Raw genomic sequence first — 14687 nt, forward strand, 5'->3', positions numbered from 1 at the left:
GGCATCTCCAATTTTTTGTACATAGTTTATTAACTCAGTTGTTTTAGTTTGTTGGATATCATTTTGACACTCGTATACAAGCTTTTACTCTAACAGCTTTTCTCACTTAATATATTTACTGTCTCCTCTAACAAATCATTAATGGAGTTTCTTCAATTAAAAAAAAAAGATAGAATCATTAAGGAAATATGGCATTCAGTCTTCAGTATTGAAAATTTCAAAGCCAATTTAAAAGAAAAAAAAAAAAAGTTATACTTCAATTCTTCTGCTACATCCACAATTTAGAAAACAATATAAATAACAGATTTTTGAGACATTTTCTTATTTTTGTCTTCTTGTAATTTAAATTAAGTGCATCATTTCACTACTGAGCATCAAGGTTTTAAACCCACTGACAGAGTTAATATTAGTCTTTGTTGTGTCAGTGAATTATTATAAAGCAGAATAATTCCAACTCTGAATCTCAAACATGCCATACGACGGTCTTCAACAAGCATCACAGGCTGTGACATTTCAGACTGTGTCATGTAGAGTGAGCTTTTATTCTCAGCACCCTTCAAATCCAGTCTGGATTCCTTCTCCGGAGGACAGTGTGTGATTTTCCTTATACTTCTGTGAGTTTCTCAGTTCCTAAGCTGCTCATCTGCCTGATCCGGAGTCCCTGCCTCTCCATAATGTTCCACAGCTTGCGCAGGTTGGACTGGGTGATGACATCGTCAGGTTTGAGCTGTAGCGCTCGTAGGTAGTTGGCCTCTGCTTCTGGAAGTTTCCCGTTCAGGTGGAGGATTGCACCGAGGTTCATCAGAGCAGCAGGATACTGTAGGGAAAAATGTAAAAAGATACATGCCTTGTATAAGATGAAGAAGCCGAGTCCATTTACAGAGAGAGGATTACTGAACCAGCTCTTACACTGGCTTAAGGATAATCAATATTCTTGAAACCAGCATCTTGTGCTTTGGATACACTATGTCTACATTATCAGTGGCGTTTGGTTCAGAAGCTAACAGCTTTATATTGACATTTAATGACTTAAGTGAAATTTACTAAAGCTTTGAGGAACAAATGCGAAATAAATTAGCCCTTTTGAAATCTTACACCAAAAAGCAGTGTTGGCATTATCAAAGTCTTCTTTAAATACTGTAAATAGGTAACCACAGATTGTGTGTAGGCGCATGTCACATGACATTAATGTAATACTCCTACTCGGAGGTGTGCTTCTGCAGTCTTTTTAATAAAACACCATCCTTTGAAGAGGAAAAGTAAAACCATCTGTCCCCATTTCTACAAAAAACCCAGATCATGGCCACGACTCTCAGCAAGCTGTAACTTACAAACACATCCAGATCGCATCCTTGAAATCAGTGGCACCTCATCCCCCAAACCTGGCCCCATTCCCAGACTACGTCAGTGCTGCTTGACCTATGGTTAGCAACTCGGCAACTGGTTTACAGATTTATCCTCTGTCCCAAAACACAACTGTTCATCTTTCCTCAGTGCTTATAAGTCACTTGTTTACATTCCACCTCTTCTGCAGTGTAAAGGAGCAGGCTCTGAGAGTAGGAGCTTATCATGATGTGTACTAAATGAGGGTGGTATTTGGAGCAGTGAATAGGAGATGCCAGGAAAAAATGAATGTCACGAGAAGTTAGCAGATGCCATTTTTCAGTGGATTTGTTTTTCTTACAACAAATAAAAGTGCCAAGAAATTATTCCTTTACACTACAAACATGTTTGGATCATATTTAGCAAGATAAACAAAGTTTATTTTGTCTTTCTTAAAGGTCCCATATTATGCAAAAATCACTTTATTAAGTCTTTTAGTGAAATTTGTGGGTCTTTGGCTTTCCTCCCAGCCCACAAAATGTGATATTTAATGACAAAACCTGTACTTAGTAGTGCTTGTGAATGTAAAATCTTGACCTAAAATGAGCTATTTGGATTTTGGGGATTTGCTGATGTCGGCGATTCCCTTTTTTGACCAATCAGGAGCTAGTCTGACCTGATTGGTCCACTGGAGCAGAAACCCCCAAACCCCCTCCCCGCCCACTTCTCTCCCTGCTGCTGGAGAGAGGAGTGTGGCTGTTTTTGGCTGTAAACAGCCACATAGTTTCATGCATAAGCTTCCCATCTCGGAAGAAGACAAGGCTAAGTGTCCAGAGTTCATTTATCAAGGAAATGTTACAGCTACACTCAGTAAAACTGTGCATGTGTGTGCTGGTCACTTCACAGCCGACTGCTTTTCCAACTTAGGACAGTACAACAGAGGGCTAGTGAATAGACTGGTCCTGAATCCAGGCGCATTACCAACCATCCGCCAACAAACCTCAGACCCTGGAAATGTGAGTATTTTAAATGCTGTGTGCTGTGGAGCAGATGTAAGAGCTTTTCCTCAGTGCCCCCCCTGTCTCTGTGTTAGCTTCAGGACGCTAACTTTAGCTGTGGTTAGCCTGTTGTTTCAGCCTGTAATGTTACGTTAAACGAGCTTCGCTGTTTTCTAAACATTGTGCACTCGGAGCTCGTGGCGCCACTCTCAGTGGCGCAGAAGAGCGGGGCGGTATCAGCGGTGGCTCATTTACATATGAAGGTCACGCCCACTAAATCAGAGCGTTCTGAACAGAGGGGCTATGAGAGCCTGGAAACAATGCTGCTGTGTTTGATTTTTGGGCTTTTTGGACCAAAACATGTTACTACCATTTCATGAAAACATCAATGATCCATATTAAACTGCAGAAAAGGAGCAGAATATGGGACCTTTAACAACTATAACCACAACACTAGCAGTGCCTTAATGGCAGAGTCAGAAGCCCTCATTTATCAAATGTGTTTATGACTGAAAAATGGGAGTACGCTCATATCCACACACAGACCAAAATAAGGTTAAATAAGATATGATACCAAACACAGAGCTGTACATTGAAAAGTACTGACAGGTCTATTTATAATCTGAAAAATCTATCTGAAAGACTAATTACTGAACCTGTTAATATTTTTGTAAGCAATTGCTGTCATACCTTAAATTTGTGAGACATCTCAAAGCTAAAATAAAATTCCCTCAAATAAGATCTTTTTCCAATATGTTTCCAAGGTTATTATTGTTACAATTCTGACATGATTTCAAAGTTTTTCTCCCCTAAAAATGTTTGAACTTAAAAGTTTGATACTGTTGTGAGCAGCATGCAAACAGATTATAGATATTTTGACTTTATTTAAACAGTCTGTTAACAGTTTGACTGCTCTGTAAACAGAAACATCATTAGCTCATATGATTACAGCTTCAGCATGAGCTCATTTTACTGTCTACTTCATTTGCAGTACATTTGTTGCTTAGCTACCCACAGAATAACTCATTTCCACAGTCAGTAAACACTGCATTGTATTTGTGATAAACCTGAGTGGTATTGACAAAGTATTTCAGTCTGTGTGTCCAGATCTTGAGAGGCAGGGAAGTGTTTCCTTTCTCAGCTCACAAGCATATCAGAAAATATGTCGATACGTACACAGAAGACTCTCTCTGTTATCTGTTATTGCACCTCTGCTACCTTCTCACCACAATGATTGTGTGTAACACTGTGCCGGTTTGCACCTGCCTTTTTAACGTGCTGAACATAGATGCAAAAAACAGTTTCAGGTTTCATTAATCACTCTACGGGCGCTAAATGATCACACTTGCATCCCCTCCTGGAATTTTTGCACATCAAGATGACCTGCATGTTTCCTGTATATAGATGAAGGCAAACACACTATTAGGATCGTACATGCTATTTTGCTCATTTGACAGACGCAATCCTCTGTGCACCCAGTTTTTGAATCAGCTTGGCAGGTGCTACAAAATTTGCATGACATTTTTATACACCTTTAGTAGCTGAGGCCCTAAGTGTGTTAAGAATAGGGATGGGTATCAAATTAGGTACTTTTATAGGTACTGACAGAATTCTGGCAAAAGTACTGGGTGCCGAGTCACATAAAATCGAAAGGTACCATGTTTAGGTACCTAAATGCAACCTTGTGACTGTGAGGGACTTGAAGAGTAGGTGATTTTCCATGCTGGACTTGAACACAGCATTGCAAGGTTATATATTCAAGAATGAAAATGTTAAATTTAAAAAATTTAATATTTTATTATCAAACAAACCAATATTTTTACCACATAAACACAAAAAAGTACCGAAAATTGTAACCGTTGAATACCGGCTGGGTACGGGGCATCGGTACCATATCGTTTCAAATGTGAAAGGCACCAATCTCTAGTTAGGAAAAGATAAGAGTTAAGTTTTTGGGTCTCTGTTTAAGTTTTTGTAAAGTGTCTTTCGACAATGTTTCGTTCTGATTTGGTGCTATTGAACTGAAGATTGACTGATTGATAAAATGTAGCATTTGTATACAAATACCTCACTGAGTGGTTAAAACATACCTTATTCCAGTTTGCTTAAACATGGTTAAAATTATGAGCACGATGTTGAATAAGTCTTAAGTGCTCCCAGCTTGTTGGAAAATAGCACTGCAGAATTTATGGCAGCAACTTACATCAGACTGTTTAGTTTTACAAAGAGTATAAATAGAAATTACATGATAAATAAAGCTGATATAATCATTTTACATGGTAACTTAACAAAACTGTTTGTATTAACTGGATTAAGTGTTCCAGGGGTAAATAGTTGAATGCAGTCACTGTTTAATAGATTTTCCTGTCAAAGGGTAGTTTTATATCACCAGGTAGTGAAGAGCAGAGGGATTTAAGTCTGGCCTTGTGCCCTGACTAGCAGCATTAGTCTCTGAGCAGATGATCACAGGGAAGTCTAACATGAGAAATGACTGCAGGAAGTTCTTTCTAGGTCTCCTCTAAAAACACAGGGGTCCCCATGTCTCGAAGGATAATCTCAAAGGCCAGAGCGTGCTCTTTCTTTAAAGTGGCAGATTCAAACCTTGACCTCATGTACAGACAGGTACGAGACACTTCAACCGTACAGTGATGATCAACAACTACACTTTTCTTTCTTTGGGTTTTCTCTGTTTTCATGAGCACATTCAGGCTCCAGCTCCTTCCTTTGAACAAGATAAAACTTCCATTTTTATATCCAGGAGCATCACCGTTTTCCAGGGTCAGCAGTGCTTTATTACAGTGTCAGTTTATGATGATGGTAATACATAGCATGCTGTAGATTAAATTTACAGTGCAGACATGTGTGTGCATTTCAGTGATAAGAGCTAGCAGACCCATCAGTCCATGTACTTACATCTGGCCTCAGGCTGGCTGCACGCTCGTACTGCCGCTCTGCTGCCTCATTTAGACTGGCCTGTCTGAAGACAAAAGGGAGGAAGAAAGGCACAGTCATAAAAATGAGTGATTTTATTATTAGTTCACCATATTTTTAACACTTTACTGAGAAAAACAGTGATGATTTGCATGTTTACAGTCTTCATTCTACAGCGCTGTTGTCATGTTTCTGCACAGATAGAACATTTTACTCTTACTCTTGTATTATGTATGTAAAACTGTGGGATTTTAGCATTGTTTATCATCTTTATTGACTTCAGAAACATATCTGCGTATTGAAAACACCTGTCAGAATTCAAGGAGTCTTCTATCAGGAATTATTACGGGATGTATCTATGGATATAAGAAGAGTCAAGATTTCTGGCACACCTCTTTTATCAGTTAAGCAGCTTAAGTATAAAATCCAGCAAACTGAACCTTAATCCTAATCACCTTCGATTTCCATCACAGTCTGCCTCAGCGTTAAATAATCACTTGGACCAGTTCAAAATCTTCTTTCAGATTTTCTTCAAACATGAAACCCAGCCAAACCCTTGGTCTTTTAACTTTTCATAAACCACCTGTAACGTGTTGCGTTGTGATGGAAAGCCTGAAAGCACTAATGACTTTTCCAGAGAAGTAAAACAAAAAGGAGTGACTGCACATTGCTCCAATATTTCACTGAGTTAGAAGGAGTAGAGGACATTCGCAGTCCCATTTGCTTTTTCCTGAAGAATAATGTGTTGTTTGTACATCTGTTGCAAAGCTCTGGGGAAAATATTATTTTGTAGCTTTCTTTAAAAGCCCTGGATCCCAAAATACCTTTAAGAAACTTGTGCTGTCCTACTTGTTATTTAGAAGATATACAACTGCTTATTCCATTTTAATCCACAACACTTACACAATTCATTTTCCAGGATGGTTATCAGATGGCAGCAGTGCAACATAAACCCTGTACATATTGAATTTACTAAAGTCACAAAGATTCCTTAAATCTATGTTCATTTAACTGTTACTGTGTTCAGGCAGCAGTTTGGCCAACCTGAGCATGTGAGCAGCGTTGAAGACCACATCAAACTCAGAGCTGTCGAGCTCAGAAGCTTTCTCTGCCATCTCTGCTGCCTCACCCAGACGAGACTGCTCCAGCAGGAACTGACCTGTAAAGAAGCATATACAAAGAAGACGTCTGTACATGTCTCTTTTCTTATTGGGCTTACAAGGTTTGTTTGTTTTTCCAAACAAGGAAACCTACACAACTTTGAGATTAAGCACCAGATTTTTTTTTTATGGACACCGAAATGTACAATGGATAATTACAGAATTACAATATTTACTATTTAGACTGGCTAGTTATTGGCTAGTTATCTTAAAATAATCTATTGATTTTATTCTTAGTTCCCAGATGCTAAATGTACCTGATTCTAGTGATTCCAAGTCTGACCATTCAAGACCATAAAAAGTTGTAGTTTGATTTTATTGAAATGACTAAACAAAAAAATAATATAAAGTCATTCAAAGCCCCCCTCGAAGGATCAGTAAACAAAACATGCTAACACACTAAAATTAAATGATACACATTTTTCGTGTTGAAAATTAGAGTTTGCTTAAGTTGTCATTGTGGAAAATGTTAGAAGAACTGTAAAGGATGGAAAACATTACTGCTAACCAGTGGTGTGCACAAAGGTGGGCAGCCCCCCCCCCCAGGCCTAATTGTACAAAAAGACATGCTAAAGTGCCCTCCTAGTTGGCAAAACACACTCAAGTTCCCCTTGTTTGTATAAAACATGTGCCCCTTAAAAGTGCCCTTGAAAAACTTAGTGCCCTCTTCAGTGGCAACAATGCACTGTATGTGTTTATTTTTTTAATTACATCTTGCCCTTCAAAAAGTCTGCCCATGCGACTGCTTGCTGCTAGCCTAGCTAGTTGTGACTAGCATGGCTGTCTTGTTTGCCTGTCTAAAAAAAATTATTTGTATGTTTATTTAATGTTTGTGATACTTAATGTTGTTTTTGAAGTTTTTGCTAACAATTTAAGCTGTAGCAACCCACCAGGATTGGTAAATGTTAGCATGCTAACATGTCAGACGACATAACTGGTCAAAAATCAGCTTTGTCATGGTCGGCATACTGTTGGCCACAGACTCAAATAAGTATTGGCAAGGCTATTACTAGCATGTTTAATAATGTGTCATCTTCTGACATTCAGAGATCCTATTTTGAGAAAATCAAAGACACACTACAACCGAATCTCATACCTTGTGTGCATAATCAGGTTTGCAAATGTGTAAAACAATCTGTAAAAACATTCTGAAATCTGCAAATGTTTTATTGAGGATCTGTGTGCGCAGACAATTTATAAATGTGAACATAATAATATACTAGATTTCCAGATTCATTTAACTGGCCATTAAATCATATCTTAGCTATTAATGCCCCTGACAATCGTGACAACAACACATGGCTTTCCTTGCAGAGCATTTCAAAATAAAAGTTCTAATGTGTCACTAAGCATTTCATCAATAGGAATAGTTTAGGTTGTTTTTTTCCAACATCATCTGGGCTCTCAATAACACAGACATGAAGGTATTGCTTGCTTTTTCCTGTGGGAGTCTGACCACCTGGTGCAACACCCACATGTGTCAGCTCTGTGACTATGAATTAACAGCTGAGCTGGGCCACAGATGTTGCCTTTTCTTGCTCTGGAAGCTCACTGCATTTGTCTGAGTCTAATTCATAAAACCAAAGACAGTAAGCTGGACTATTAGGGGGCCGTTTGCTTAAAATCCCTCGCTGTGAACAAAGGCAGGAAAGGGGATGTTAATCTTTGCAATCACCTTCTGTGTCCTCACTTCCTTGTATCCCCTGTATATGTGTCTTAGTGTGCATCCCGTATGTTTTAAATTAGCAAGATAGCATCACCTCTTACACACTGAAACCTGGAGCTCCTCCAGTGAACACATGATAGCCAAAGCTGCCAGGTTTGTGATAAAGTAGCAGGATAGCCTAAATAAACATCACCTTCAGCAAGAACCCACAAGACAGCGACGAAAAAGAAAATAACCTGATAGGCAGAGAGGGGGAAACAGCTTGGTCCAAAGATAGCAATACAGCTACTTCCAAGGGGCCAAATGAGACTCAAAGCTGGAGATGTTGGGTGCAGGGAAAGCAGCAGAAAGAATAGACAGAGATAAGGAAGAGGAGAAGGGAAACGCTCAATGGCGCTCTCAGGAAGGCAGGGCAGACTTCATATCCTGTGATGAATATCCTAAAGATAGCAACCTGGAATAGCAGGGAGCCTGTTTGTCCAATCTGACTTAAAACACTGCAGTAAGAACAGCACAGACAGAACTCGGTGTCGTGTTTTAATCTGTAACGAATAATAAACTCTGCACCCTGATCCTGTTTCCTCATCTTTACAACCAAAACATGCTCGTTTCTACATGTTTCCACCATTTTCACCGTTATAAAATTTAAACGAAACACTGCACTGGTGATTTAAATGAGTGTGCAACACATAAGTTTATCTAATGCAGAGATTGCTTTTGGTCATGACAGGGTGAGGGTGTTAAAGTAGAAACTTGATCTTGTTCACTCTTTGACTTTGGGTTCAAATGGAAAGTTATAAAGTTTTGTTCTTTTCCATAAAGACCCCAGTTCATTACAAATAATGTTGATGTTAATGTATTTGGAACCAAAGCTGTCAAGTCTCCCGTTTTGCTGGGGAACTACCATATTTGACCCCTTTAGACCTGAACACACATTAACTTTTTATAAAATTGAATAAGATTTATGAGCTAGAAAGAGCTCTTTGTGGGTTCAAACACATTCTCATGTCTTCCTTAAATCAAAACCTCCTTTTTCCCATCTTCTTACCGTAGTGCATGTAGCAGTTTCCTTTCGTTGGGTCAAGCTGAATGGCCCTCAGATAAAACTTCTCTGCTTCTGTCTTCTGCCCCTGGAAGAAAATGAAACGATTTTGTCAAAACATATGGAATTTATTAGTTAATATATGCTGTTAAAAATATTGCCTCTGATACTCTTTGGAATGGCATCTTCAGACCGGGAGAAATTTTGGGGGTTTACCACTTGACTTTTTTCTCCCATAAAGCCCAGTGACTTCAAAGAAATTAAAAATGGCGTTTTTACTGCGTCCAAACTGGTGTAAGTGTAGGTAGGTGTAAATGTGTGAGTGAATGGTTGTCTGTCTCTGTGTCAGCCCTGTGATTGGCTGGCAAGCAGTCCAGAGTGTACCTGCCTCTCGCCCAATGACAGCTGAGGTAGGCTCCAGCCACCCACAACCCTGAACAGGATAAGGGGTGTGGAAAATGAATGAATGAAAAAATCTGTCATATCGCAGTTTTTTCATTGTAGAGACATGACAATGTATGACATTCACTACTGAATATACAACAGACTTTGTCTGTTGTATATTCAGTAGTGAATATCACCACATCACCACATAATCGCTAAGAAAGAGAAGAGTTGTGGGAGTGATGGAGGTTGGAGAGAACCAACATGCAGTAGTTGAGATCAATTTGTGACTTTTAGCGCATTTGAATTACATTGCTGGTGTGCAGTATAGAATTTTTGTTTGTTTTAGAGCGGTGAGGTGACTCCCGACAGTTACTCTGTAAAACCTGGTTGACGCCTGATGGTTTTGTAGGTAGTTGTGAACAGTTGTACCAAAACACCTGAAAATTTCCTGTATTTTAATTTAGATAGTTGTCTTTAGCCGTGTTGTTTGCTGAATTTGTACTTTGTTTTGTCTAATTAAGGATTTTTTTTGCATTCTAAGTTGTAAAATAATATGTTACATGTTTGTGGTTTGAAATACAAAAATTTTTCCCACCCAAATTTTGTAAATTTTTACAATTTTAGGTCCAGTGTGTTCATACATTAAATCAAGATAAATAAATAATTGTAAAGTCATACAGATGAGGTGTGCTGAAAAGTATCAAGCGTGGTTAGGTTAACAGTTTTTAAGGTGAAATATGAAGGTAAAATTCAAAGTTTTCAACAACAGTCAATTAGCCCCTTTGACTCCGGAGGGTAAATAAAGTGCCTGAGTGACCTTTGGCACCAGGCATTAACCCACAACTGTTTTATTTTAAGGGTTTGTCTCTGAAAATGAGAAACTAACCGGGACACTACGCTATAATGCTTTGGAGAAAACCCCAACTACGCCATTGAAAAAATATAAGTTTATTTCTAGAATTGCCATTCTGGTTCAGATGTATGCATCAAAGCATCATCTCAAGGCCAAGGCAAATTATAGATGTACAAAATATATATTGTATATCCTGATATGGCCTATGAATATTGAGAATAAAATTCCATATTGCCCAACAGAAACTGCATGATGAGAGAAGTCTTATACCTTATACCTACTCTTTTTGTCTCTTTCTCCTGTTTCCTCTATTTACATTTTGAAGCTACTTTGAACCTACTCAAGAGAGTTTGTAAATGAATGAAAGACGGCTGCTTCTAAACTGCTTCTAACGTCAATTTTTTTTAGGTTATTTTTTAGGTTAGTCAAAAAATAGGCAGTATTTCACTCACATAGTGCATGAAATTAACTGTGCAAAGAAAAAAAGAGCATGTCAGGGTGAAGAGTACAGGAGTACAGGACTTAATCCTGACCTTTCCTCTCTGCGCCTGCATTGTTGATTGACTCCAGCAGGATGTCCAAAAATGAAGCTGATGGAGTGATCCAATAAGGAAGGAGAGTAATTGCATTATAAGCCTGTCCACTGACCCTTAACATAGGGTTCATCAAATCTCCTGCTCTTAAAGCCCTGTGGTACCAGAAAAGGGGGCATGTCTGTGTGGATGCTGGAGCCTGAGGTAGCATCTCAGATGACACTGCACAATTCTAATCTGAACTTTTGTTTTCTTCAGTAAATATCCTCAAATGTTTTCACAAACGTTAAATAACCATGACGAGCAGGGTTTCAGCCGTACGCCCTGACAGGTTGTCTTTGCTCCCGAGGCGGTGGAAGAGCGGGGTCACAGTCTTCAAGAGACGGAAAGAGGACGTAAGCTCAACCCCCGCATCTAAACTTGACTCAGCTGTGCACACATCTGTTGTCATATAACTATGTTTTGTTTTTCAAGGAAAAGGACGTCAGGAAGTTGGAGTTTATAAGCAGTGAGAGCAGAAAAAAAGAAAGAGGCAAAATCCTTGACATATTTGAACACAGCAAGAGACAGAAAACACAGATAATTCCCATGATTCCATCCCAGCAGGAAGCTTTTATCAACGCCAGATTAACGGCACAAACTGTGACCCTTCAGACGTTTTCACAGCTACTGTACAGCTCATTTTTGGATGTGAGAGCAGATCTCTGGTCATTTAGGGTAATGTTTTTTTGACTACAGGAGGCTCCTCCTTGAACTATGTGCTCTTTGACCGGCAGGGAAGGGTCAAGATTTGGTTCTAGGTTAACAAATCTACCCTTGAAAACCTCCCTGTCTGGGGGGTTACTTTCCAGATGTCCAGGAACTTTGAAGGAGTGAGGCCTGCAAGCTGACTGCTCTGATACTACAAAACAATCTTTTTCTTTGAGGCTGAATGTGTCTCTGTCAGGATTACATTATTTTCTTCACAAGTCTCTTGCCTGATATGTTCGATGTACTCAGTTCTTTGATGGTAGAAACGCAAAAAAGCAGTGGGCCACAGGAAGCATGTAATTCCCAGGAATGTTTTACCATTCAATGTTTTGTAATATTAACTGACTCCTATATGCACATTTACACAAAGCCACACAGGAGCTGCATTTCTAATTAGAACTATCAGCCATGGTATTGTAGCCTGTCTGTCATAAAGTAACAAGTTAAAACTGGACCGCTCAGAAAAAAGTATATTTAGACATCCATAAGTTTAGAAAGTAACTAGCATAAAATGTATTTTATGTGGGTCTTAATTTTAGAGTTTCGAGGATGCAGGCTTCATAAAATTTACTTCATTCAGCCAGTAGGGGGAGCTCTTAATGATTCTGATTTCTCTCCAAAGGGACTGTGAGGACTTTCCGTTTGCAGTGTACCGCACTGACACCGTTTGGCCTGGAGTCACACGCCCGCCGTCATAGAGACTTGACTCTAATCAAGGTGTGTGTTTGTTTTGGCAATGAATGGCGATCAGACCTTCCTTTTAACTCTTCTTTTCTTTGTTCAAGACAACTTTTTACCAGCTACAACGTGACAAGGTTAGGTATATATCTACTGTTATGTAGCCCTGTTGTTTGAAACATGACAATAAGCAAACTTTGTCAGTTTGTACCGTAGTTTAGTACCCAGCTATACTTAGTGCAGTTAGTAAATCCTGGTCATGTCCTGTCAGTCATCTACCAAACAGAGCTAGCGTAACCTCACTCTTCATTTTATTGATAGACTCTCAAGTTTAAACAGACCACTGCAGAATAACTGCTGACTGTGGGTTGGAGTGAACATTATCCCCAACAGTTTAGCTCCTGTGTTAGCCTTTAGCCCGGGATCTATCTCTCTCCTGTTTATCTTTCTTCTGCTCTTCTGTCCTTTTTCTGTCTGACAGTTAGGCTCCAGTGTCCACCATCACTACAAAATTATTCACAGAAATTGTTTTCAGCAGAGAAAAACCCATATCTCTCTTCTTGCTACTAAACTTTGATAGCCGATGTAGTGTTGTCATAGAGTCTTCGACATGCTGTAAAAAAATCCAGTTCTTTCTGATCAGGAAGCTGAGAAAAAGCATTTGGATAATCTCTTTTTTTAAGTGAGGATTACAATCAGGCATCTAGAAGTCAGACTTTTTTAACATCACTTAGAAACTCCTCACAGCTCCTTTGAGGTGCTGATCATGTTTTCCATAGTTTTGCACCTTCTCTGTCCAGAAATGAGACATTGTTACAGCTACTTTACGGCTGCTTTCTGGTGTCAGTCCCTGATCTTTGTAGCCAAAGCCACCAAAAAGCTTTTTTTTTGTTTAATGTAACGTCCCTCTCCTATTGTCTGACTAAATACTCCCAAGAGTCACACATGAATGAGTAAAATTTCCTCTTCCTTACTTATGTTCAGGGGAGACGGGTGTCTTTAGCATGCACCTCTCAGTGTCACCCCTGGGACCTCAGAGTAGTTATCACAGCTCTGAAGGCGCTGCAGTGGATAGTATGAGCTCGTCTCACTCTAATGCTGGTCTGCATTATTCATTGCTCGCCTCTTCAGACCCTGTTTAATTACACTGTGACCGTAGTTAAGCACTTCAGTCATCACTGAGGTAATTTGTTTGCTTTCGTACCACTATGTGAGTGTCTGTGTAAGAGCAGTACTCACAGTGATAGACAGGAGTTTCCCGTATGTGAGATGGGCAGGGATGTGGTCAGGTTTGGCCTTGAGGGACTCTCTGTACCAATGGCCGGCCTCCTCCAGTTTGTTCAGCCTCATGTAGGCCTCTCCTAAAAGAGACACGACAAAAGTCATTCAAAAATACCATCAAGGAATAAACACTGGACTTTGTAGAAAAAAAAAACAAAAAACATGTAGCTTCTCTTAAGTGAAGCCAAACCACTCGAAGCTTCTTTTACTGTCTGGGTCATAAAGCTTGATTCTGCCAAGTCAACAGAAACAGGGGGGTGAACAATTTACTTTGAATCATTACAAACATCACATCATGGGTGGTAATCTGGCTTCACTTTTGTAGAACAGGGAGTGGTGGTGTTTTTGTCCATTTTTATCTGTGACAAAGGTATTATCAGTTTATCCCAGAATTGTTTTTTATTTCCTATGAAATGAACTTTAACACATAGTCAATAACATATGAAAGGGTCAAAATGAAAAATTCACGGCAAAATCAAAATTACATTTCAAAGATTGGTAATTCGAATATTACAACTGAGGATTAGGGCCATGTTTAAGAAAAAAAAAGTAAATTTACGTGATTAATCTCATGAATTTACAAGAAAAAGAGTCATTATATTAGCTCAAAACTGTAGGCTATCGAAAATCTCAGAAATGTAGTATAGAAAACATGAGATCACTTATGGGTAAAATAATTTTGATAAAGCTACACCTATCCCGGGTAAACTTATTTAATTTTTCTGTAATATATCAGTGCTGTAATTTGCAGATGTTTCTTTCGAACAAGAGCCGGCTCTACATAGAGGCCGATGCAAGTTCCCCAGCACCGTAGACAGCTTGTTTAGAGGAAAATATGTTTGTAGCTCTCAGTCTATCTTGCTGAGATTGCAGAAAACTAATGTTCCGCTGATGAGTTATTGATCTGAAAAAGGCAAATCTGTGAATATCTTTCCAACTCTACCAACGTTCTTAACAAAGTCTCAGTTTCTCAGCTATCTTTTCTGGGTCCTAATACTAATAACAATGTTTTGCTGATGAGCCAAAAGATGAAATAATTCCTTATTTGTGAAACCTGTACTAAAGTATAACTTCACAAGATGCGC

The 14687-nt window shown here is 39.0% G+C and overlaps 1 protein-coding gene across 1 annotated transcript in view; it reads right to left on the reverse strand.

The window, feature by feature from the left end:
- The window catches only part of LOC141810857 (protein O-mannosyl-transferase TMTC2-like), a 77387-nt gene continuing 62700 nt past the window's right edge, over positions 1 to 14687 (reverse strand). Inside the window, exons 8-12 of the mRNA XM_074698694.1 lie at positions 13561 to 13682; positions 9127 to 9208; positions 6297 to 6411; positions 5235 to 5298; positions 1 to 817 (exon numbers count right to left, since the gene is read on the reverse strand). Of these exons, the coding sequence (XP_074554795.1) occupies positions 605 to 817; positions 5235 to 5298; positions 6297 to 6411; positions 9127 to 9208; positions 13561 to 13682 (596 nt within the window). The 3' untranslated portion in view covers positions 1 to 604. The remainder of the gene's footprint in view (positions 818 to 5234; positions 5299 to 6296; positions 6412 to 9126; positions 9209 to 13560; positions 13683 to 14687) is intronic.

This window comes from Halichoeres trimaculatus, unplaced genomic scaffold, assembly GCF_033239565.1.
Source record: "Halichoeres trimaculatus isolate MK-OKI-2021-1 unplaced genomic scaffold, fHalTri1.1 fHalTri1_scaffold_21, whole genome shotgun sequence".
Lineage (NCBI taxonomy): Eukaryota > Metazoa > Chordata > Actinopteri > Labriformes > Labridae > Halichoeres > Halichoeres trimaculatus.